The 23,171-nt window shown below is 38.6% G+C and overlaps 1 protein-coding gene across 5 annotated transcripts in view; it reads right to left on the bottom strand.

Annotated features, from left to right (window-relative positions):
* Nucleotides 1-932: 932 nt before the first annotated feature.
* Nucleotides 933-23,171, bottom strand: part of LOC137935900 (calpain-type cysteine protease DEK1-like) — a 38,470-nt gene continuing 16,231 nt past the window's right edge. For 4 of the 5 annotated variants that reach the window (XM_068780304.1, XM_068780307.1, XM_068780305.1 and 1 more), the window contains 22 exons: nt 11,398-11,560; nt 11,004-11,277; nt 10,768-10,918; nt 10,573-10,684; nt 10,289-10,454; nt 10,088-10,158; nt 9,874-9,965; nt 9,588-9,750; nt 9,415-9,486; nt 8,692-9,069; nt 8,480-8,595; nt 8,075-8,372; nt 7,682-8,001; nt 7,217-7,571; nt 6,281-6,601; nt 6,098-6,202; nt 5,845-5,973; nt 5,211-5,591; nt 4,967-5,104; nt 4,564-4,800; nt 4,013-4,472; nt 933-1,475 (listed from right to left, as the gene is read on the bottom strand). In XM_068780304.1, the coding sequence (XP_068636405.1) occupies nt 4,167-4,472; nt 4,564-4,800; nt 4,967-5,104; nt 5,211-5,591; nt 5,845-5,973; nt 6,098-6,202; nt 6,281-6,601; nt 7,217-7,571; nt 7,682-8,001; nt 8,075-8,372; nt 8,480-8,595; nt 8,692-9,069; nt 9,415-9,486; nt 9,588-9,750; nt 9,874-9,965; nt 10,088-10,158; nt 10,289-10,454; nt 10,573-10,684; nt 10,768-10,918; nt 11,004-11,277; nt 11,398-11,560 (4,348 nt within the window). In that variant the 3' untranslated portion in view covers nt 933-1,475; nt 4,013-4,166. Of the gene's footprint in view, nt 1,476-4,012; nt 4,473-4,563; nt 4,801-4,966; nt 5,105-5,210; nt 5,592-5,844; nt 5,974-6,097; nt 6,203-6,280; nt 6,602-7,216; nt 7,572-7,681; nt 8,002-8,074; nt 8,373-8,479; nt 8,596-8,691; nt 9,070-9,414; nt 9,487-9,587; nt 9,751-9,873; nt 9,966-10,087; nt 10,159-10,288; nt 10,455-10,572; nt 10,685-10,767; nt 10,919-11,003; nt 11,278-11,397; nt 11,561-23,171 lie in introns of those variants that run through there. The other variant, XM_068780308.1, reaches the window with a different exon arrangement.

Raw genomic sequence — 23,171 nt, 5'->3', positions numbered from 1 at the left:
CAAAAGATGTTGCTTCACTTTACGAGCCCTTTAAAGCCATCAAGAACGAGACTTTATATAAAGAGTTATATGTAAAAATAAATATATTTAATTATATTTTCTACCTTATTAAACCAATTATAAATCTAAGTTTTCCAAAGGGGGATATCAATTTCGCAAGCATCAATAGTCATATTGGCCAAATAAGAAAAAATACTCAATTGGGCCAGATTACAGAATTTAAAATCTATCAAATACTTTCTCAAAAGAAGTATTTTTTTTTATTAAGATATATTACACTTGGATGAAATATATTCATAAAAAGAAATTTTCAATACACGTGAGAATATGTTATGTTTTCTCACATATTGAATAAAATGTTTTAAATTTTTCAAGAAGGTAAGATAATATTAACATTTCTAAAAATGGCTTTAATGTACGTTACACATTATTTTTTGGTTGTGTCATATCAGACAAAAAGTAGCCTTTATCGAATTTTTTATATTTTTTTATTTTATGATATGGCAATCTTGCTTCCAATGCTTGCTAATGAGCATTAGGTAACTTCTAAATATGACTTCTAAGATGCTAACACCTTCCAAGCACAAACAGAGGGGTAGGCACAACAGGAGAACTAGGTGGACAGTGAAAAAAATATCAATTTGTACATTTCACTCTACGTTAACAGTTAATCTCAGGTCCCTAGTCATTACTAACAAAACTGTCTTTTTTAAATCTCTGCAAAGTCTCAGTTTTCTTTTACTAACGAATTATTGCCTGTAAATTTCAGGAACACTCTAATCAAATTAACCACAACAGAGCTCATTAGTAACATATCGATTTTAACTTTGTTTGCTTTAACAAAGTTAAAAGAAAACGCAACAAGAAATAACCACATGATAGCTAATGCAGACTGTTCTTACTGATTTTTAACAAGCACTGGAAAGAAAAAGTGAAAAGCAATAAACAAGAAATAAATGAGATTTCCAGAAATCCATGCGGATGCGCAAAAACTAGGTAGCTACAGAATACACTTTAAAAACTGGGCTTTTTTCCAAGGAAACTGTATTTACAGGAATCAAAGTCTTAGGGCGCTTCAAAACTGCAACAGTAGTGAGAACCACATTCCTGCCACAAGCCCTATTATTTCATTTCTGCCTTTACAAGAAATTCACAGATTCCATGCCCAACCTTTTCCCTGTAACAGAGATTTACACAACTATTTACAAATTTTGCCAGTACATGGAACCAAGGATCAGGAACCGACCTTGGGGCTGGCAGGCATTTCAACGGATCCTGGAGACTGCTGTCACATGAAACCACCAGATACACCTCACCGGTGACCGCATCCAGCTATGCCTATGAAAGGAATCCTCCAATGCCCAACTCCTCGGGAACTCGTCTGTCACTTGGCATGAGCAACGTCCAACCACCCTGTATCATGTCCATGCAGCTCATCCATGCCATGGACAGGGACGGCATGATCCATTAACACCCTGTTACAACAATGACAGGAAAATGAATTTTGCCTTCAGACTAAATTCAAAATAAGGCATCCCAAAAGATTGATCACACGGAAAATTCCAAATTAGCAACCACTTAAAAAAAAAAGATTATCTTAGTACCAACAAATAATCATATAAAACAACTTGAAAGATAAGTTCTTGCCATTATGAATCTTGAATATTGGATTTAAGGTCTATCCTTTAATGACTAGCCAAGTTAAAAAACTTTTTTTCTAATTAATAAACCCAAGATTTTCCTCCTCATTTATCTATGTAGGATAATTCTTAAATACTCACCCTTATATCCAGGCTTACACATACAGATAATGAGTATGATACATAGACAATACAAACAGTACAAACTCAAAGGGCAGGCACTAGGCACACGTCTTGCTCTGATAATGTTAAAATTGAGTCCAAAATGTATCCCAAAACAACTAGCCAAGTTAGGAAGTCTTTTTTAACTCTTAAATCAATGATCCATATGTACTCTTCCTTGACAGCCATAAAAGTAAAAACAAGGAAAACGACTTCACAAAAAAAAAAAAAAAAGCAAAGCAGACTCTTCAATTTTGCAGTTTAGACCAAATCTTGTGCTACCACACCAAAGGATACAACTAGTGTATGCTAGTTGGCAGAAACTACGTCAGCATTTTTTAATAAAAAATAAAAACAGATCCCTAAGAAAAAGCTTACAGCAAATAGTGGGAACAACTAAGAGAATGAATACAAAAATTGGAACTAATGATGCTTAACACTTCCAATCTTTGTGACCTATTACATTCGAGAATGTCTTACCCAGCAAAATTCTTACTTGCAGAACTTTCTTTTAATTTCTCCCTCATCAACTAATTTTTAAGTTAAGATAAAACTCTTTAAGTTCATTTCTTAGGAACTCATTTCTAACTCTTAAACCAATGATCCATATATTACTCTTTCTTAACAGCCATAAAAAGTAAAAACAAGGAAAGTGATTGCACAAAAACAATTAGCACAGCGGACAGACTCTGCAATTTTGCAGTCAAGACCAAATCTTGTGCTACCACACCAAAGGATACAGCAAGTGTATGCAAGTATGACAGCATTTTCAATAAAAAATAAAAACAGATCCCAAAGAAAAAGCTCACTGCAAATGGGAACAACTAAGAGAATGAAAACAAGAAACAGAACGATTATGCTTAAAACTTTCAACCTACGTGAACCTATTATGTTTGAGAATGTCTTACCCAGCAAATATCTTACTTGCAGAACTTTCTTTTAATTTCTCCCCCAACAACTAATTCTCTAGTTTAGACAAAACTAATAATTCATTTCCGCCTTTTTATAGCGCCCATCTATAAGATCATGTTTTGGAAGATAGGCCCAAAGCCCACACGACCAAGGAAGGCCTACACATCCAAGTGTATGGAAAATTAACTAAAGCCCATAGACCAAGGAGAAGGCCCACAAACCCATACAGCGGTGGCATGATGGTAAATGAAGAGTCATCTCATTTATATAATTAGTTTATGATTTATGTCTCTTATTCACTATTACTAGGTGAAGTGTATTTTTGTAATATTAGTACTATTAATATTTATAAATACAATTTAAGGTGGAGGGATTGGACGAAGTCCATAACCCTATTCTTCCTCCTCTTTTCTCCTTCTCCAAATTCGTCACTCTTTACTCTTCTCCTCCTAAATTTTCTCTCCACAACTCTTCTTCCTCTTTTCAACCCTTAATCTTCTTCTACTTTGATCATACATCATGGAATCCTAAGTTCTAAAATTGTATCAGAGCAGGCAATGATCTGAGATGGAAAAGGAGAAGAAGATGGAAAAGGAGAAGAAGATGGAGAAGAAGATGGAGAAGAAAGGGAGGAAGAAGAAGAAGAAGAAGAAGAAAAAAAGGAAAAAGAGAAGTTTCTCGTTTTTTCTTTAGTCTTCTTTCCCAATTCATATTTTTCATTGCATTTTTAACTCTCTTATTGCACATTTCATTCAAAAAATTATATACCATTGGAAAAATATTTGAGTCTAGTTTCCAACTCAAAAGGAATAGTTGAAATCAGATTTTTCTAAAAAGAAAAATCGACATCTGAAGCAACGAAGGTCAAGTAGCAAAAAAAATTCGTGCGACAGCAAAAAGCTTCAACTTTCAAGCCATTTTATGCCATCAAAAACAAGACTTTGTATGGAGATAACTTTTCAGCAAAAGTTGTTGTATCTGTTGCCCGACCCAAGTTGCTATACTGGTGGATCACTTTACAAACCCTGTGCAACTACTCTCGAGTAGCCCATTCCTTGCTCTTGCACATTTATCAGTACAGGAAGACACATCATTATCTATCATAAATAATCAGAATAACTATCTCATGTTCAGAGTTTTTTTGTCAAACAAGACTAACATTTTACAAGAGAATATAAAAATAATAAATAGATTATTCCATTTAGAATCAGATAATAGCAGTTCATGCAAAGATATCATATGAGTAAGCCAAATTACCCACTAATGTAATAAACAAAGGTTGAAGAAGAAAGCCATACCAAATTCCAGTGTTCAGGCCCACTTGACGACCCCACACGGTAGGACTGCCGAATGTGCAGGTGCATTAGCAGCTGCAATGAAATAGACCTTAAGCATTTTCAATGCACCATGCTACAAGATTGACAATCGTGAAATCCACCAATGAGTATGTTATCATAAAGACTCCAGTGTCACAGCTGCTTTTGTGAAAACAGATAAAACAAATGGAGCTTCTTCTCCAGGGTGGATAGTGGTCGGCACAATCGTGTACCCCTTCAGATCAGGCTCTAGAACCATTTCACAAGATATTTCACGAGAATTGACATAATCAGTTCCACCAACTGATTCATGCATGTATATGTTATACACTGCACGGCGACCACGTGTCTTTAGTATCCTCATTCCAATGTAGAACATTAGTGAATCATGGCTTGACTGGTAATTCCTGAAACCAGCTGTTTTTCTGGAGAAACTAACACCCTAACATAATGACATATAAAGATTATAAGAAACCAGACAAACAATCAGAGTTTTATGCTGTTTTACAGTAAAGGAAAAAATAAAATTTTACCTGAGTTAAAGTGATAAATACATGGATTGGCAACGATGCATCAGATCCATTTGCCCGAAGTCGGAATTGTGGGTTCTGATGCCATGTATCATAATCTTGACAACCACCAGCAGTGTAACCACGCCATTGACTATGAACAGAATAATGCATCTCAGGCGGATAGACCCGGCAAACATATATCGATCGAAAGTGAATCTGGAAATCTTGCCAAGACATCCAGAATATTCCATCCTTTGACTGTTCAACACAAAATGCTAGTTATTGAGCAATAGGAGATAGCAAACTAACCTGATCAAGATTCTAAGAAGTCACTAAGATAATTGTTCGAACTGTTTGTATTACTTTACAGAAGGGCATAGATAACAGCCATTTTGAGAAGTATAAAGCAGATCAAAATAATTACCTGAGGAACATGCCTGAGCTTGTGCCGCATCCGATCAGTCCATTCAGGTGATGAGTCTGACCATGGCCCATTCCACTCAACTTCATTTGCCCAAGGATTACGAATTTGAACAAGTTTGTGACCATCTACCTCTCTCACCTAAATTACAGTTTAACAGTAAAAGACAACAGAAAGGTTTCAATGAAGAATTTCTCTCATTAAAACAGAAAAAACAAAACTCAGATGGGAGACAATTTTAGCAGACCTGCAATACAGAATAGGCATGGCCTTGGACGATCCCACTGGAAGAAACATGTACATCAGAACCAGATGGACTACCAGCACCTAGTAAAAAACCCTCCTGTTTGAAGCGCAACAATTGTGACCATAACCTTCCGCTTGCCAGATCAATCTGTGCTTGTGCACTCCTCATGTCTATCTCCTCACCAGCCCCACCCGTGAGGTCCACAAGAGCATCTTGGACAAGCCCTCCTTCTAAAGCTTCATAAGAACCATGCAGTTTTGCATAGGCCTTCTCCAAAAGAGAGACCCATAGTTCGTTTCCTTTCCGACTGGTTGCAAATGCTGGTTTGCCAGGTGACTCACAGGGAATCCAATCATCAACAACAACAGGTACCCACTCCCCCTGTAAGAACAATACAAACTATTCAGCTGAACTGGACTGCAGAACATCATGCATGAAAATTACCAACAACACAACAAATAAGACAGCCACAAATTGAGGAGTTCTCAGTTACTATCTGCAATGAATACAAGAAGGATTTATCATTTCTGCAGGAATCCAACAAAACAAACGTCAAATTTCAGGTTGAGATAAATATCAGCAAATAATTTCTTCAAACGATGATTGTAAACTATTATCTGCAATGTATCACTACCTGAATGCAAAAGCGAACAGTATAAATTCCCTCTTCATTGTACTCTGGTGTGATAATAACTTCTGATATTCTTGATACCTCGGTCAGAACAGCAACAGCACTCAAGAACCAGCAGTCACCTAACCGGCCCTGCACAAAGTGAAGAGTGCATTAAAATGACTTAAAATATGATAATATGCCAATCATGCATTCCTGACAAATGCCACATGAACGTAGAAACAAGTACACTGAGTTAATGAAGCAAGCCAATTACCTGACAAACATCAGAAGGATTAGCAGGACCAGAAAATAAACACGGCCAAAGATCCCTGAAGTTCTCTTTCACAATTTCAGTGGGCCTCATCCATTCAGAAACAACCTAAAAGTCATCAATTATCATTTCAAGTGAAAAAAGAGTAAATGTATACCAAGATTTCTGATAGATGACCAAAACTACCTGTAATTTTGGGGGTGGATTATCAGGGTCCACATACAAAGAATTATCAGTGGGAGGAAATTCCTGGTCAGTGAAATGTGCTTCACCTCTTGCAGATAAAGCTTCCTTCACCGCAATTTGAACTGAAAGCATGCGCTGATTTATTTCTTCCTGAGTTTCCATTCTTGGTTTCCTCAGCCTTCTTGCAAAAGAGTCCATGTCAAGTGCCACCCCTTCCCGATCAGATCTTCTCCTCCTCCCACTGGAATATTGCCCATCCCAATCAATGTCATCCCTATCATACAAATCAACATCTGCAGGGTCGCTATCCCATTCATCCACCTAAGATTCAAAGACATATGGCCATAAATATCAGTTCAGAAACAGTAAAACCAAATAACTATGCAAATATAAAATAAATGCATCTCTCAGATTAAAAAAAAAAAAAAGTTAATCATCGATATCCAATCACTAAGGACATCATGTGATTGTCTGGGCAAGCTGAAGAAAAATCTTCTAAAACACAATCATCAACCACGGGAAGTATCTTCAAAAACACATCACCAACCACAGGAAGAATCTTCTAAAACACAATCATAAATACAAATGTCACTGAACCATCTATTTGAAAGGAATTGTATCAAAAGAATCATAGCAAGATAAGAAATGTTGCATTTAATCATTACTTTCTTTAACCACAACATAATTCAACGATTCCCAGATTTCCGCATTCTCCTAAGATCTAAAAATAAGTCCTTTTAATTATTTAATTCAAAACTAATATTTGAAACTGTTAGTTTACAAATCCAGTTCTCAAGAAGGCTCATAAATTCTCTCTTTTTTAAGCTTTCTTCATGCCTGGTTGCCTCCCAGAACCATGCTCTAATCTCCCATGCTATTAGTAACTTTATATTAACATGCAAATACAATTACAGATGACAAAGAACAAAATAATACCCTGGAAGGTGAATCACCCCAGTGCCAGCCATCTTCTGGGAGATCTATTATGCCATACTCAGCAGGACTGGTTGCAGTATGAATCGCTCCAACCTCATCCTCAGTCAAACATCTACCCCACAAAAAGGCATCCATTATGTGCATCTTGGAATCAGATCCTTCACTATCTGACCTCCCGAAAGCATCTAAATCTGTGGGTGGTCTAATGCCAATCCAAACTTCAGTCCCTATCTCCCAAATACCATTACTACTGATCTGAAGTGGCAATCCACTCTGAAATCCATCAAAACCCCCATCAAGATAAGAAGTTGCCTCACCTACTTCTCCATCTATAGTTACTGTCACAATATGCCACCTGCAAAGCAAAGAAGAAAGATTGATTGTTCTGGCAAGACTTAATCATTACTACATACATAATATCATCTACATTAGGACAATAGAAACTTTACTAAAAGATGCACAAACCTTCCATCTGCTACACAGGATGCACCAATATTCCACTCCTTTGCAACAGTTGTCTGTCTATCACCTTTAGTCACTAACTTAAGTCCAACTTGTCCTGCTTCAATGCCTTGTTCTGCACCAGCAACTAGGATCTCCCAACAAACATTCTTTTGATATTCTGTTCCCAAAAGGCAGACAGGACCAGACTCTGGTTGAATCATTACTGCAACAGAGAAGGTAACCTTCTGACTTAGACAAAGAGTAGGTTCAATCTGGCCACAATGCCGGCCTCCTGCCATAGGTTCATCATCAAGAATGCACACAGTACCAGGAACTCCAGTCTGCAAAAAGTTCAACACTTAGATTTTGAACAAATTTATCCAAATAGCTATAAATTGAAAGAACAAGGTAAACCTGGTCTGCTCGGCGTGCCAACTGCGCTGCACGAATACGACGAGCAATACTGGAAACACGCTCTCGAGCAAAGGAATCATCCAAAACTGAATCACCGCCAACTGCACGTACTGCAGCTGCCATTGCAGCAGCTTCTCTGCTCCCAACATTTGGCATAGAGGATATAAGAGAAGCTTCTATCTCCTTCCATTTCCGTTCCTCTTTCTCTAAGAGTGCTTTCCTTCGTTCTTTACCCTTTCCCTCTTCTTCACGTCGTTGCATTAAGATTTCCTCTTCCATCTCCTTTTCTCGTATGTAACTAGAAGTCATGAAACATCAAATGAGGAACACAAGATACAGTAGCCATTAATAACATCACCAGCTTAACAACTCACAACTGAGAGATAATCAAAAATCATCAATTACCTTTCCTGGATAAGTTCAAACTGCCTACGATCCTCAGGCATCCACTTCTTAATCTTTTTGGCACTCAAATCTGAAAAACCTATGCTGTCCAGGAAAAGCCTTAAACGAACTTCATCCTGGCAAAGCACAAACGCCAACAAATATGTGGCATGTTAAGATATGTAGAGAACATCGAAGAAAGATACTAGACCAAAAATGTACATTGATTCCACCTGCACTCTCTCGGCCTTGGCAGTTAAACCAAGAAGAAGTAACAAATAACCACCAAATTTATCCCACATATACACCCACTCTGTATCAATAGCTTCTTCTAGGGCCAGAATCCGTGCGTGAGCACACATTTCCCTCCTATGGCCCATGTCAGCAGCAATTTCATGTCTGTATGTCAGAAGAGTTCGCATTTTATGGATGGACAATCCTGTAGCAGCTTCCTCGTTTTTTAGGCGATCTCTTAACTTCATGACATCAGCCCGAGGAAGCACAAAATTTCCTGCTCGATCTCTTGTAACGGTAGGGTCCCCAACTAGAAGAGCAGCAGAACTGGCAGACCTCTGGGGAGCTGAATATGTTCCAGATAGGGCATTTCTGGTCTGCAATGTCAAAAATGGAATCAAATAAAGTTCCAACTTCCATCATCCAAGAAAAAAGGAAAAGACTTTATTCAGACAATTAATAATGATTTTCCTTTTTTAAAAAAAATTAATAATGATTTTCCTTTTTTAAAAAAATTTATAATGATTTTCACATCTTGCATGCACGGCCTTACGTCAAAGGAAATTATAAGTCCCAAATCAGTGACATGAACTACATAAAAAGGATAAATGACAACAGCAGGAACAGTGAAAAGAAATAGAAAAATCCAGTTTTCTGAAATGAGTAGGAAGCAGTTCACTGCCCCATGCTAAAGTCACCAAAGATTTAAAACAGAGACTTACTTTGGTGGCAGATCGAGCAATGGCCTGAACAACAGTTTCCTTACTAAGAAAATGCACAGCATCTTCCAACATCTGGAACCAAGAAAGACAGGCCCAAAAAGAAGAAATTAATAGCTAAGGAAAAAGATTATGATGCCTAGAGTAGATGTTGAAATTTCGAAACAAGCAAAGACCTTAAGAGTCAGGCATGGACGTGATACAGCAAAACCAAAAGCCACCACAAGAGTAATTGCCGACACAGCTGCACCAGCAAATGGAGGATATATCTTCAAACTGGCAACAACACCCCAGCCCTCAGTTGCCAAAGCTATCCCATAGAGCACAAGAAAGGTGGCACTGTGAAAATATGAAATAACCAATTATTAGAGAAAAATCAACACTCAAATGACCCATCTGTGGACACAGCATAATAACTGAAAATTTTCTATTAGCACATGCCGAGCACTATTTATAGCAGACCTGACATTTTTTGCACAATCTGCATGAGCATCATAAACATATACAGGTAAAACCCTAGGAGAGTACACAACAATTGGTGGAGAAAGTAGCACCTGCATTAACCATGTAATGGAGAGGATATTAAGCTGATGATTTAACCAAAATAAGAACAATGGATCTGAAACAAGTGGACAGTTGGATAAAGGAACTTGAAATTTTTAGTTAAAAGACTCACAGTCAATGCCCTCCCAGCAAGAAGAAACAAGAACGAAAAATAACCAACAGATGCACCAACAAAAGGCTTATCTGCAAACAGATATCATCTTTAGTACAAGAGAACGGATTAGATCTACAAAGAAAAACTAGAAACACTATATTCTCCAAAGGATAACAAAGCAGCAAACAAACATAACAACTGTAATATTCTGATTATCACCTTCCAAAAGCCCAACCAAAAAAGCTGCAAGAGCCAGCACAAATGCAAGTAAGCAAACCAAGAACATCTGCATTCTGGTTAGGTAAAAATTGTTTGAAGCCCAATAATGAACAACACCAATAGCTAGAACAAGAAGAAGTAAAACCAACAAGAAAGCCACCCCTATCTGTCTCAGCAACAAAAAAGCTAGAAGTTAGAAAAATAACAATTAAGATTGAATAATATCATTAAACAATTCACTAAAGCTAAGCATGAAGTAGCATAAAAAAAAATGAGAGTCTAACCGTCCAGGGTTTGACAATAACAATCACAGCAGATATCGCGCCAAGCAAGAGAAGAAGACCAATGCCGACAAAGACATAAACACCATGAGAAAGTCTCCAGTCATCATCTTTCCTGATAAGTTTTTGCAAGGAGTTTTAGGGAATTTCAAACGTTATAAAGGAATAAGTAAGTCAAATATCAGCCAGCTGCCTCACCATTTATGAAGACCAGTAAATAGTGATAGCACAGCTGGAATGCACACCAAAGGAAGCAAAGCAGCCAGAAAATCAGCCTTTGTCGGGTCTCGATCATCATGAGAATTCACTACCTCCAAATATGACGCACCGCAGAAGGCCACAAGGACAACTACACCAGAAATGATTGAAATAGCACTTTGAAAAAGTTTGCACGAATAATGTCAAAGAATGAGAAAATACAAAGCATAACTTACTGGCAAATATTCCAACACAAATAGCAGATGACAGGGAGAATCTGTATGTAGCAAACCATGACACAATTGGTAGCACACCAGTAACTAATAAAGCAATTGCAGAAGTTATCGCCCAGCCAAGATACACAGATGATGCATAGGGAGACGTAAAACTTCTTTGGTCTCCACCCCATCCTTTGTAACCCAAGTCATCTAAAGGCTTGGCAGACACTATTGCACCAAGAGCCAAAACAGATCCAGCAAATACTGCCACACTGATAGCTAAGACTATGCTCTAAAATGAACAACGAAATTAGACATAACAACCAAAATTGATGAGAACAAGAAAAGATTGATCAATGATAGAACTCCAACATGCGAATTTAGCTCAGGTATCAAAGAGAGAAAAGCAAACCTCCTTTATCCCTGAAGTGGGATGGCTGCTTCCTGCACTTGAACAATCTGCTTGTGGCACCCGAAATTGGTAACCATTCCGCATCCATATTGGGATGGCAACAGAAAGGCATGCAACCATCAGAGGAAGAGTCAAAGCTAACCCCAGCAAAACTGATGATTTGCTACAAAAAAGAACATAAAGCACTTAGTATGCACACACAAACACAAAGGTGGGGCACAAAAAATACATTAGAGACGAAATAGACAGGTAATATGGGTGATACCTGAAAACATGATTTGCCATACAACACACACTTAAAATGCCGTGACAGAAAGATAGAGGGAAAAGAACAGAGAGTGGAAGGGATTCCCAATGTATGGAAACTTAAATATGTAAGAATGCATAAACTAGTGATGCTCTGATAATATATGGCATAAGACAAGGCCATTCTTGCAAAACTCAGATTTTCTGAACATGAAGTGCTTCAAAGCTAAAAAGTAAAACAGATGATAATAGATATACCAAAAGAAGCACATCAAAACCCACAGAAAAGCCCAGGTATGAGCATCTGACTTAAGTGTAAAAATAAATAAATATATAAAAAACAAAAAAAGAAAAAGAAAAAGCAAAACGCTTTTGTTCCTTCTTCAACAGATCTCTGCCACTTCAAAAAGTTTTACTATAGCATGAAGAAAAGATGAAGAAGTAGCTCACTTCAACCGTACAACCTATTACCGAGGAAGTAAGTATCCCAAACCAGCCATGCATTCTGACAAAGCACCTGGTCCAAATGGACTAGTCTGTGATTTTTAAAATAAGTGTTGGCTTTTTTCCAGCAACATGACAGTTCAGGTCATTTTGAAGATTTTTATCATCAATGTATTCAAAGCTAAAGGCCACCAGGGTCTCATTTAGTTTGTTGATATCTACGAAGAAGTGGCCTGAAATTCAAGGTGATTTCCCCAATCAGCCCACTTGCATATGCCAGGACAAGTCTTATTTAAGTCACTTCATAGAGCATTATCATATGTCCTTAGCATGAGTCGAAGTGCATTTATCAAAAGATAAAAACTTGATGACATTTAAACAGCAAGCTTGTCCATTCCTCTAAAAGGAAGTAGACACAGCATTAGCTGAAGTGGACATGGAGAGCTGAAGTGCACATGGAGAAGTTTTTGATCGAGTTAGGAGGCCCTTCTGTGCAGTTAACAAGGGCTTTGTACTTGGTGCGTTTGAAGTTTTGGCTTCAGAATTGTCTTACATCTACTACCTATGTCCTTTTTTGTTTAACAATCCTTTTTCCTTTTGATAAATGGCTCAGTTCATGGATTTTTAAAAGTTACAAAGGTCTCTGTTAACAGGAGCCAGTATCAGCACATCTCTATACCATAGTGGGAGAAACAATTTCTGTTTTCCTTCTTCTAAACTTTGCAGTTTGTGGGCTATATAAATTGCTTCCACAATGAAACTACTGACCAAGTAATAAATGCCGAATATTTTCTTCCTATATATGGATAGCCTGAACCAAGGTAGGATGATCCATTACCAGTCATCTTCTTCAATATCATAGGGGAGACACTGACACCCACTCTAGAATTGTTAATGTCTCAAAGTTCACGTAATATAAGGTTCTCATGGAAATTGAAGACCGCAAGTTCAGAATCAAAAAACAGGATAACACAAATAAATTTAGTTTAAGTGACAAAAAGAATTTTCTTCTTCAAAGCATTCAGGATACAGACAATATGGAAACAACTATAGCTCTCTCCAATGTCGAAAATGTTCATGACAGATTTCCTTTGGGAGGATTTCCAGCATATTGTTACTCAATAAAGGCTCTACAGGAACAGCGAGCCCGATTTAAGTGGGTAAAAATGAGTGACACTTTATGAATTTTTCTCATGCAATAGCATCATCATATAGAATGGCTAATACCTTTTCCAGTCTGACAATTAACGGAGTTCAATCCACAGGGAAGTGGTTACAAGCTCTTTCATAAATTTTTACAAGAATCTCTATTCTGATGACAATCAGGACTGGCCATTTCCTGCCAATTTGGTTTTCTCCACGCTCTCAAATTCTATGCATGCCGATTTGATTCAGCCTTTCACATAGAAGGAAATTGAACCCGCACTCAAGTTGATTCCTAATGATGGGGCTGGATGATTTCAGCACTGAATTTCATAAGGACAGTTGGCATTCATTAAAGAAGATGTTCAGGCCAGTTTCTTGATTTTTATGATAATGGGATTGTTTCATCCAGAATGGAAGCTACCTTTATAGCACTTGTGACAAAGAAAGAAAGGGCAGATAAATCTGCTGATTATAGCCAATTAGTCCCTTTACTGGTCATTATATGCTTACATTGCCAAGATTCTTTCTACAAGATTTGATAAAGTCCTTCCCTCTGTTACTAGTGATACTCAGAGTGTGTTTATTAAGGGTAGACAATTTTAGATTCTGCTCTTATTGCTCGTGAGTTTAATGATAACAGCAAGAAGGGGTAAAGCTGGCCTTGTTATTAAGCTTGAAATAGGACAGGTGTTTGACCTTGTCAACTAAAATTTTCTGGATATTTGCTATGTCAAAGACGGGATTGCCACTCTTAAGTGGTGGGCATGGATTAATAGTTGTCTTTTTTTTAAACTTCTTACTCTATATTGCTGAATGGAACAGTAAAGGCTATTTTCAGGAATCTCGTGGGGTCCATCAAGGTGTTATCTTTTCTCTTCTCTTCTCCTTTTCAGGGATCTCGTGCTGGCTAATACAAGGTTTCTCTGTTGTGGGCCCTTATGTTTCTCTTCTATTGCTTCAGATCTCTACAATGTCATTTGTTTCAGTGAAGACTCCTTGGAACAATTGCTAAATTTTAAGGCCTTAATGCTGAGATACTCTGCTATATCAGGACAATCAGAGAATTGGAGTAAAACTGGTACATTTGGAATTAATCAAGAAGAGGTGGTCTCAGGTTATGCTTATGTGTTGAGCTGTAGGCCCCTTTCCCTTCTCATGCAATATCTTGGGCTCCCGTTATTTTTTGGCACGCCTTCTGTTAGTATTTAAGACACGGTTACTAAATGAATGGAGCGAAGGCTCTCTTCTTGGAAAGGAAAGTTTCTTTTTTTGGCAGGTCATACTGTTATGATCAAGTCGGTTCTCTCACGCATCCTACTTACTTTTTATCCCTGTTTCCTTATCTGCAAAGTGTTATTGTGCGGCTGGATTCAACAAATGTTCATGTGGTGGGGGGGCTAAGATAAATTGAAGTACCCATTGGTGCATTGGGAACAGTTTGTCAAAGTAAAATCCATGGAGGTCTAGGGGGGAGGTTGAGGCTCACTAATAAAGCATTTCTATGAAAGTGGTTATGGTGTTTTAGTGACAGAAATTCTTTGTGGATGATGATTATTTTCAATAAGTATAAGTGTGACCCTTCATCGTGGCTGCCTTCTGACTCTTGAGTCTGTCATTATTCTTATTTATCAAAGAACATTTGTCATTTCAAGGAGGCTTTTCAGCATCATATATGGTATCGTGTTCATGATGAAAGGCTAGTAAGATTTTGGCTTGATTCCTGTCTAGGTAGTGAGCCCCTATCTTGGCTTTCCCAAGGTTGTTTAACCTAGCAAGAGATAAGAATGTTTTGGTTTACTCTTCTATGTGGCGCCCACAGCATCTAGAGATTGGTGCTTTTAATTTTCATCGTGATCTCCTTGACACTGAAGTTTTGGATCTCAGCTTGTCTCTTCTGCTTCTAGATTCTTTTTTTTTCACGTCATAGTGTGGACATGCCTATTTGGTGTTTAGAGTCGCGAGGCCTCTTCGCTGCTGCTTCCTATTACAAGAATTTGGCTTTGCAATCGGCTGCTGCCACTTGTTCCAAGGTTTCTTCTGTCAGAAGATAAAGAGCTCTTCCTAAGGTCTTTCACTCTCTGGTGTGCTGCTCATGAAAGACTGTGATGAACTGGTTCAAAAGGGGTCAAGTGTGATGAACTGGTTGACTCCATATTAACTAGACTTATAGCTATGGGTTGTATACTCAGTATCCTAGCAGTTATTAGAAGGAATTGGTCAGCTTTGATATTTTCCTGCAGCGCTTCTATATCTCCAGGGCCTTCTTAGTCACCTCCCACGGCCAGTCACTTGAAATTAAATTTTGACAGTTACTCGCTTGAATATCTGGGTCCGACAGGTGTGAAAGGAGTCATTCATAGTCATGCCGGTTTGGTTCGGCTAGCTTTTTCTGGACCTACTGGACAAGCCGATGCCATTCAAACCAAGGTTTGAAACTTTATGTTGCAAAGTGTACATCTCCATTAATTATTGAGGGGGACTCTTTTGCACTTAAATCATGGTTCTCACAGTCCTCTACTCCTGCGTGAGGTCTTCAGCATGCTCATGATAAAATTATTCATTTAGCATTCAGATTAACATTTACTTGGGCTCATTTTGTATGCTCCAAGATTAGTCTTGCGAATAAATTAGCTAAGGATGGTGTTCTTAAGTCATGTATTACTGTTTGGGATTCTATTCCATATGGGCTTGAGTGCTTCCCTCCCCTCAATAACAAGCTTTGAAGTTTACTAATAGAAATTACACCATCTTCAAAATAAAAAAATAAAAATAAGAAAGCTCTCACCTATGCCCACTTGAAGCAACCCACTTCTCCTTTAATAAATGATATCATCTGCTTTAGCAAAGAAACAATAGTTTAAATAAAAGTCACAAAAGGTCTTCCTTCAACGGCTTCCTACTAAAAGAGTAATGAGACTCTTGTGGTAAAAGGGCCAAAGGGTGAAGGAATTAATATGGTGGAATCTCACATGAGTGAAGTCTTATATATATTTTAGTTCAACTAGTTCTCTATTTATGCATTAGTTGTTTAATTGTTTTAAGACTTATCTTTATGTATTCTATTTGGTTGTAACTAGGACATAGTTACTAATGATTTTACTTTGATTCTAGTTGTTTTCTCTATTACACATAGAGCACCAACAAACACAATTTACATCAATCAATGTATAAAATTTCTCGCCTAAAATTTCAACAAGGTATCTGAGCAGATTTTGTGAGTTGACTTGATCAACACACATGTTTTTCTCGAATTCTTAATCTTGTGTGCCTTTCTTTGTTTCTTTTCAATGTTAAGTTCTTCCACTCTGATTTACTTAGACGTGTCTCTTAACTTCTTGTTATATTGTCTCTTTGACTCTGTGAATTCAAATCCACCTTCCCTTTTTTTTGTCTACCTCGAAATTCCAAAAGAGAAAGTCTGATCCTAAAACATAAATCAAGAGAATCCATCTTCATCTTTCACCCACTCCTCGTCTAGCTGCTCAACTGAATCTATCTTCCCTCACAGCCTCCAAAAGCTTGTCCCCATGGTCACAAAATTGGATAAAGCCAACAACCAAAGGTAGCTTGAAAATCCAAACTCAGATGAAAAAAAATTATTTTCTTCGCACAAAATCAAGTGCATAACCTGTTTTTTCTCATTTTGGTGGAATATCCCACACACAAAAAACTGGTTTAGACAAGTTCAATTTGTTATGGTTTTGCATATTGTACAAGTTGAGTCAATCGATGAGGTTGAGTCAATACGAACACTGTGAGTCCTACCATTGCAAAAGCATACCTGCTTCCAAATATAAACAGCTATTGTTCAACAGATTGGAAGAGGGCATAGACGAAAACCAGTTTGGAGACAGAGACAAACAAAGAGTCAATTGTTCAAAACAGTCAAATCTCAAGCAAGCAAACAGACACAGAGACCTGTTTGGAAAATTTCCTTCAATGTATTTCCGGATGTCAGAGGATTGACAATTGCAAACTCGGGTAGTTGCAACAGACTTTCCTACACATAGAGAATGTGAAGTTGTTGCGAAAAATGGGTTAAAAAAGAGGAAGATCAAAATAGCAAAGGTTGATTTAAATTTAGAGTTGTGATGTTTTATGCTCTCAATGTTCACCTCAATAGAGGAATCGACAACCTCTTCATTGCCTTGGAGGAAAATGGGTGAAGCATGCTGCCGTTGAATCATCACCTCCAATTGAAATTCCGGTGAGGTATCTGTAGGCTGCCACTCCTTAGATTCTGGTTCCTTACTTCCTTATTTGACCTCTACTAGAACTTTCTATCTTTTTCTTCTTTGACAGCTCATGCTACAACAAATATAGTTCCTGGATAGGGGGCAAACCTCCTTACCAAATAAAGAACGGATTTGCAGTATCATGATCGTCTTCATGGATCTAAGCTGGACGCAAGCTTAGATTGGAGCTAAAGATCACTTTGAGGAATTTTTTCAAGATTGATGACCAAGTTTGTTAGGAGAGGAAGGGTTTGACATTTGAAGGTCTTCATCTTTCACTCTTATTAAACCACCAAAATGGTGTTGTTCTACCATATGTATCATATGTTAAAATTGACTATTATACACATGAGCCAAAAAGGCTTAATCTCCATGGTCCCAATTCCTCCTTAGGTATATCTCCCTTATCTTTAATTTATCGATCGAAATTCCAGTCAATTTTTTACGGTTAATTGTTTTGTTTTTATGGTCCAAATTCTGGTTCAATTTCATGGTCAATTTTGATGGTTAATTCTGTTGTCTGTCTCATGTTGTCATTCAGATTTATTGCACTTTTATCAAATCTCCCCTTATGTTTTTGTGTTATCCTTCTTGGGTGTCAAACCAGTTAGTTTCTCTCTTGAGTAATGAGTCATTCCCCATATGTTTTATGTTATCCTTCTTAGGTGCCGAACTAGTTAATTTCTCTTTTGAGTGATGACTCGTGTTTTTACAAGTGTAGGCAGTTAAACCTCCAGTATTTCTTTAATTTGTCATTTATCACTTTAGAAAAATGCCTATAAACCCACTACTTGCAAGAATAAGAGTGTGTCCAACATCCAAATTGAGTCAAATCTTTTATTTTTCACCCAAGTGGTATCTCTTTAACTTCCTTTAAGAGAGTAAATAGGCTTTTTCAATGCTCTAAAATTGGCCTTGTCCACCTTTGCAATTGAGCGGAGTTTTTTTAAGACTTAGACCATTTTGATTGGTGCAACTAGTTTTGTCATTTGGCTAGAAGTGATGTTTTCTTCTCTCATATTTGATTTGTGCAAGTAGGCCTCTTGAAAAACAAAGAGTGATCAACTCGAGGGGAGAGGGAGGGGGAGCAGAAAAAGTACAAAAGAAGAGAGAGCAGATGATGAAGAATTTACATCCTACAAAAAAATTTCAGCAGTCAAAAGAAGGTTAAATATTGAAGACTAAGAATTTTTCTTTACAAGTTAAAAGTTAGTAACTCCAATTTGAGGGAAGTGTTGAAGAAGCAAATATGGAGATGTCTTATGTAACCCTCGTAGTAAGGAGTCTCATAGCGAAGGAATTAATATGGTGGAACTTTACATGTCTCATATCAAAGGTCTTTTAGTTCAGCTAGTTCTATGTTTATGTGATGATTGTTTAATTGTTTTAGGACTTACTTTTAAGGATTCTACTTAGGTGTATCTGGGACATGGGTAATCTAATTTTACTCTAATTCTAGTTGTTTTTTTATTACAAATAGAGCACCAATGTACTTGGTTTACATTAATCAACAAATAAATTCTAACCTAAAATTTCAACAAAAGCTAATGACAAATCCAGAGTTCACCTGATTAACTGGAAAGAGCTTCATCTTCCAAAGCCCTAAGGCAACTATGAAGTGAAAAACAATCAAGCTTATGATTCAAAGTCTTTAGCAAACTAGCTTTAATGCTTCAGCCTAGGATCAAAACGATTACCAAGAGAACTCTTGGCTTCTTCAGAACCCTAACCCCTAAAATGGCTCCAACATTTGAAAGGCAATATACAAGTGAAATCAAGGTACTAAATTCATGCCAAGATGGAGCAACAAATATATTCTAGCTTGACCACTGGATAGGTATGCGAGTAACAAAGTTTTCGTTCATTATCCAATTGACCTAAGATCCTACTTAGCAAAGCACCTACCTCGTAAAAGAACTTATTCTGGCCATAACCTGAAATTCACCAAAAGCCTCAAGGGTGAGATGTCATTATTGCCATTGCCAGCCATCTCCTACCCAGACTAGTTTAAAAGAAAGTGGCAAGGGAGGATAGCCAAGCCTCACCCCTTGTTCTATCCTCACAGGTTGGCAAGGAGTTGGGGAGCCACCCTGTTGTTTGAAAATAGGAGAAGGGCACCCCTCCTTCAAACTGTAACTTTTTTTAATTATTCATGGCATCATTGATGACATCATACAATTCTAATTCTAGCTTTTGCGAATGACCCAAACTTAAACACCTTCCCAGGTCAAAGGCTAAAGGCCCTATTTTTATAACATTGATGGCTCCTCAAGGCCCCATTTCACTCTCAACCTCTTTTATCGACATGTTGAAGCAATGCATAAACTCGGACCTACTAAAGATGGTACAAGTCTTTAACCATTCAATGCAATATCTAGGTGTAGAGAAGTAAAACAACTTTGGAAGAAAATCAAATCCTTTGAGGGCATATTAATATTTTGTTTGTCTTCAAAAAACAAATAAGTACCAATTTTCTGCATTTGGATAGGTAAGGTCATGGAATTCCAGATCATACCGTTAGCTCTGTTAGATAGGTATTGAAGACATTAACCGTTATTTTTAGTGAGAGCCACATGAAGTAATTGATAACTAAGGGTGCATTGACTACAGCAACTAGCTAACATGTTATGGAAGCACAAGTGTTCATTGGCATGCAAAAGAAAGAGGTGTCATCAAAGAAGGCATGCTAAGTATGCCAGCTCAGAGAGGTGTGAGGCCTCATATATGGGTGAGTACCAAAGCAATGATAAAGACAATTTCCCCCTATATAGGGCTTGGCTCTAGCTTGCTTGCACACCCCCGCAAGGATTTTGCCCAGTTTCCTTGCTCTATCAATAGAAAGAAGTGGTCTTCAATAATTGCTCTTCAGCATCCTTGTACTCTTAACTCCACCTGCTTGGAATGCTCCTCCCCATGTTATTAAGCTCAAATTTGATGGAAGCTTGTGTGGTAATCGGGGTCAAGTTGGCTTTGGGCGTATTTAAAGGAATTGTTCCTCTTGCGTGCAGGTTCTCTTGGCGTTATTAATTCCACCATGGGTGAGACTCAAGCTCTTCTACACAGCATTCATCTGGCTGTTAAAGGATTCAGCCTCCCCATATTAGTTGAAGGTGATTCCCTTCCTGCCATCAATCGGTTTTTCATCCAACCCATTTTGTTGTGGGGTGCACAAACAACAACATTGATGAAGAAACCAAGGGATGAACAGAAATCTTTAAATGCAAAAGCTCATATATGCCTTTGCATTGACATTGCTAAAAAAGGCTATGGAGGCATGATACTAAGTTTGCATTTCAACATAAAACCGTTTAAACACATCAAACTCTTCACCTCTGGATTTCAATAGGTAAACTTATGGAACTTTACTAAAATCATCAGAGAAGACAAAGTTAGAATGTCCATGATGGAACACAACCAAGAGAAGAAACGTACCTGCTAGACTTCGAGGGTCTAGGTTCTCCCAATTCCAGAATTCCGTTATGCCCCCCTCCTTTCCTCCCCTTCTTCCTTATTCCATTGCTGCTGGTACCATGCTCAATGCACTGTCCTGCTGGTACCATGCTCAACGAACTGTCCTTGAGAGGACAATGTTTCAGGAGTTCAGTGGCCCCCCATCTGTGGGACCCGAGGCCTTTCTCAAGCTCACTTTTGGGCAGTTAATTCTCATCTTGCCCCTTCTTGTATAAACCCTAGTTATCAAAGGGTCTATCAGTACCCTTCCCCACTTTGAGAGTCACCTTGTCCTCAAGGTGGAAGGAAGGAAACTGAGAGATAATGGTGTCATATGATTCCCATGTTGCTTCAAAGTCGGGGAGGTCCTGCCATAGGATTAGCACCTCGGGTGGAGGCCCAAGAAGATGGGGGGTGTCAAGTACCATGGCTGGGTGGACTGAAAGGGTGAGATCATCAGTTAGGCAGACGGGTACCGGCTGAGATTTATGTGGGTGGGGGGTGGATTTCTTGAGTTGGCTGACATGTAACACCGGATGGATTTTGGCATGCGTGGGGAGGTCTAATTAGTAGACAATAGGACCCACTTTTTCCAGCACCTGATAGGGACCATAGTAACTGAGCTTCTCGTTGGGCTTAGATGCCAAGGATTTGAGGCAATACGGCTGTAATTTCAGGTAAACAAAATCGCCTTCCTGAAAGTGGGTCTCATGGCAGTGACAGTCCGCATCCAATTTCATTCTGTTTTGGACCCTGGAGAGGTTGTCTTTTACGTTCCCGTAGAATGGCATCACGTTCATACAACAGCTGGTTGACTTCCTGGACTGGTGAGGAAGTGGATGGGAGCTTGAGAAGATTGGGGATCCCTCCTATAGAGGACCTTAAAAGGTGTCATTCCCGCCACCCTATGGTATGTAGTATTATACTAGAATTCTGCCCATGGGACCCATTTGGGCCAAGACTTCAGATGATCTCCCACAAAGCATCGAAGGTAAGTTGCTAAGCACCGGTCAACCACCTCTATTTGGCCATCCGTTTGTAGGTGGTATGCCAAGCTCATACAGAGTTCCGTGTCATAGAGTGAAAAGAGTTCCTTCCAAAAATGGTTGGTGAAGACAACCTTATCTTTGTCAGACATTATGGATCGTGGAAAACCATACTCATGAATAACCTCCTTGACAAAAAGGACAACAACTTGTTTGGCCGTATAAGGGTGACTAAAGAGAAGAAAATGGCCAGATTTCATCAGTCTGACCACCACCACCAAAATAATGTCATAGCCTTGAGCTATCGGAAGTCCTAGGAAATCAAAGGAGATGTCTTCCACACTAGGAGGGGGATTGGAAGTGGTTGGAGTAACCTGCATCGGAGATAATGTTGCATTTGCTTCTTTGGCATATTTCACAAGAGTCCACATTCTGCGGTACAACTTTTTGAAGACCCATACAATGCAGCACGCTGGCTAATTTCTTATATGTGCAGACATACCCAAAATGGCCACCTACGGGAGAGGAGTGGAACTCCTTGAGTAACTGTGGAATGCATATTGCTAAGGGAGGAAAGGCAAGGCAGTTTTTTAACATTAAGCTGCCATGGACGAGTGTGTAGTGGGGGTGGCTCTTTGGGTTGACCAACATGTCTTACCAGATTCACCGAAGATGGTCATCTTGCTGAATTTCATGCTCTAAGTCCTCGAGTCCAGTCAAGCCTGCTAGGGTGAATGACTCGTTCTTTCTGGACAAGGCATCAGCAACTCTATTGTCTCAGCCCGGTTTGTATTGAATCTCAAAGTCAAAACCCATGAATTTCCGACCCACTTCGGTTGCTCTCCAATCATCACCCTGCTGGTCCCATTAGAAGCGGAGGCTACTCAGATCAGTCCGGATTATTAAACATCATCCCATGAGGTAGGACCACCACTTCTGGACAGCAAGAACCATGGCCATAAGCTTTCTTTCATAAACAGATTTCAACTGAGCTTTTTCTGAGAGGGCTTGGCTGAAGTAGGCAACGGGCTGCCCTTCTTGCATGAGGACTGCCCCAACTCCCTTTCCTGAAGCGTCAGTCTCGAGGACAAACATCTTGGAAAAAATTGGCATGGCTAGCACAAGCACCGAGGTCACAACGGTTTTTTTTTAAATAATGCTAGATTATATTAAAGGCTCAAAAGAGCAAAATTACAAGGAGAGGGAATCGTCCCAAACAATAAGAGATTGTTGGAATGTTCCAAATTTAGCTAGCCTATCAGGCAAG

The sequence above is a fragment of the Aristolochia californica genome, unplaced genomic scaffold (assembly GCF_029961685.1).
Source record: "Aristolochia californica isolate CCGP_79_NKW_82.1479 unplaced genomic scaffold, dmAriCali1.0.hap1 SCAF_7, whole genome shotgun sequence".
Lineage (NCBI taxonomy): Eukaryota > Viridiplantae > Streptophyta > Magnoliopsida > Piperales > Aristolochiaceae > Aristolochia > Aristolochia californica.
This window is presented reverse-complemented; position numbering and strand designations above follow the sequence as displayed.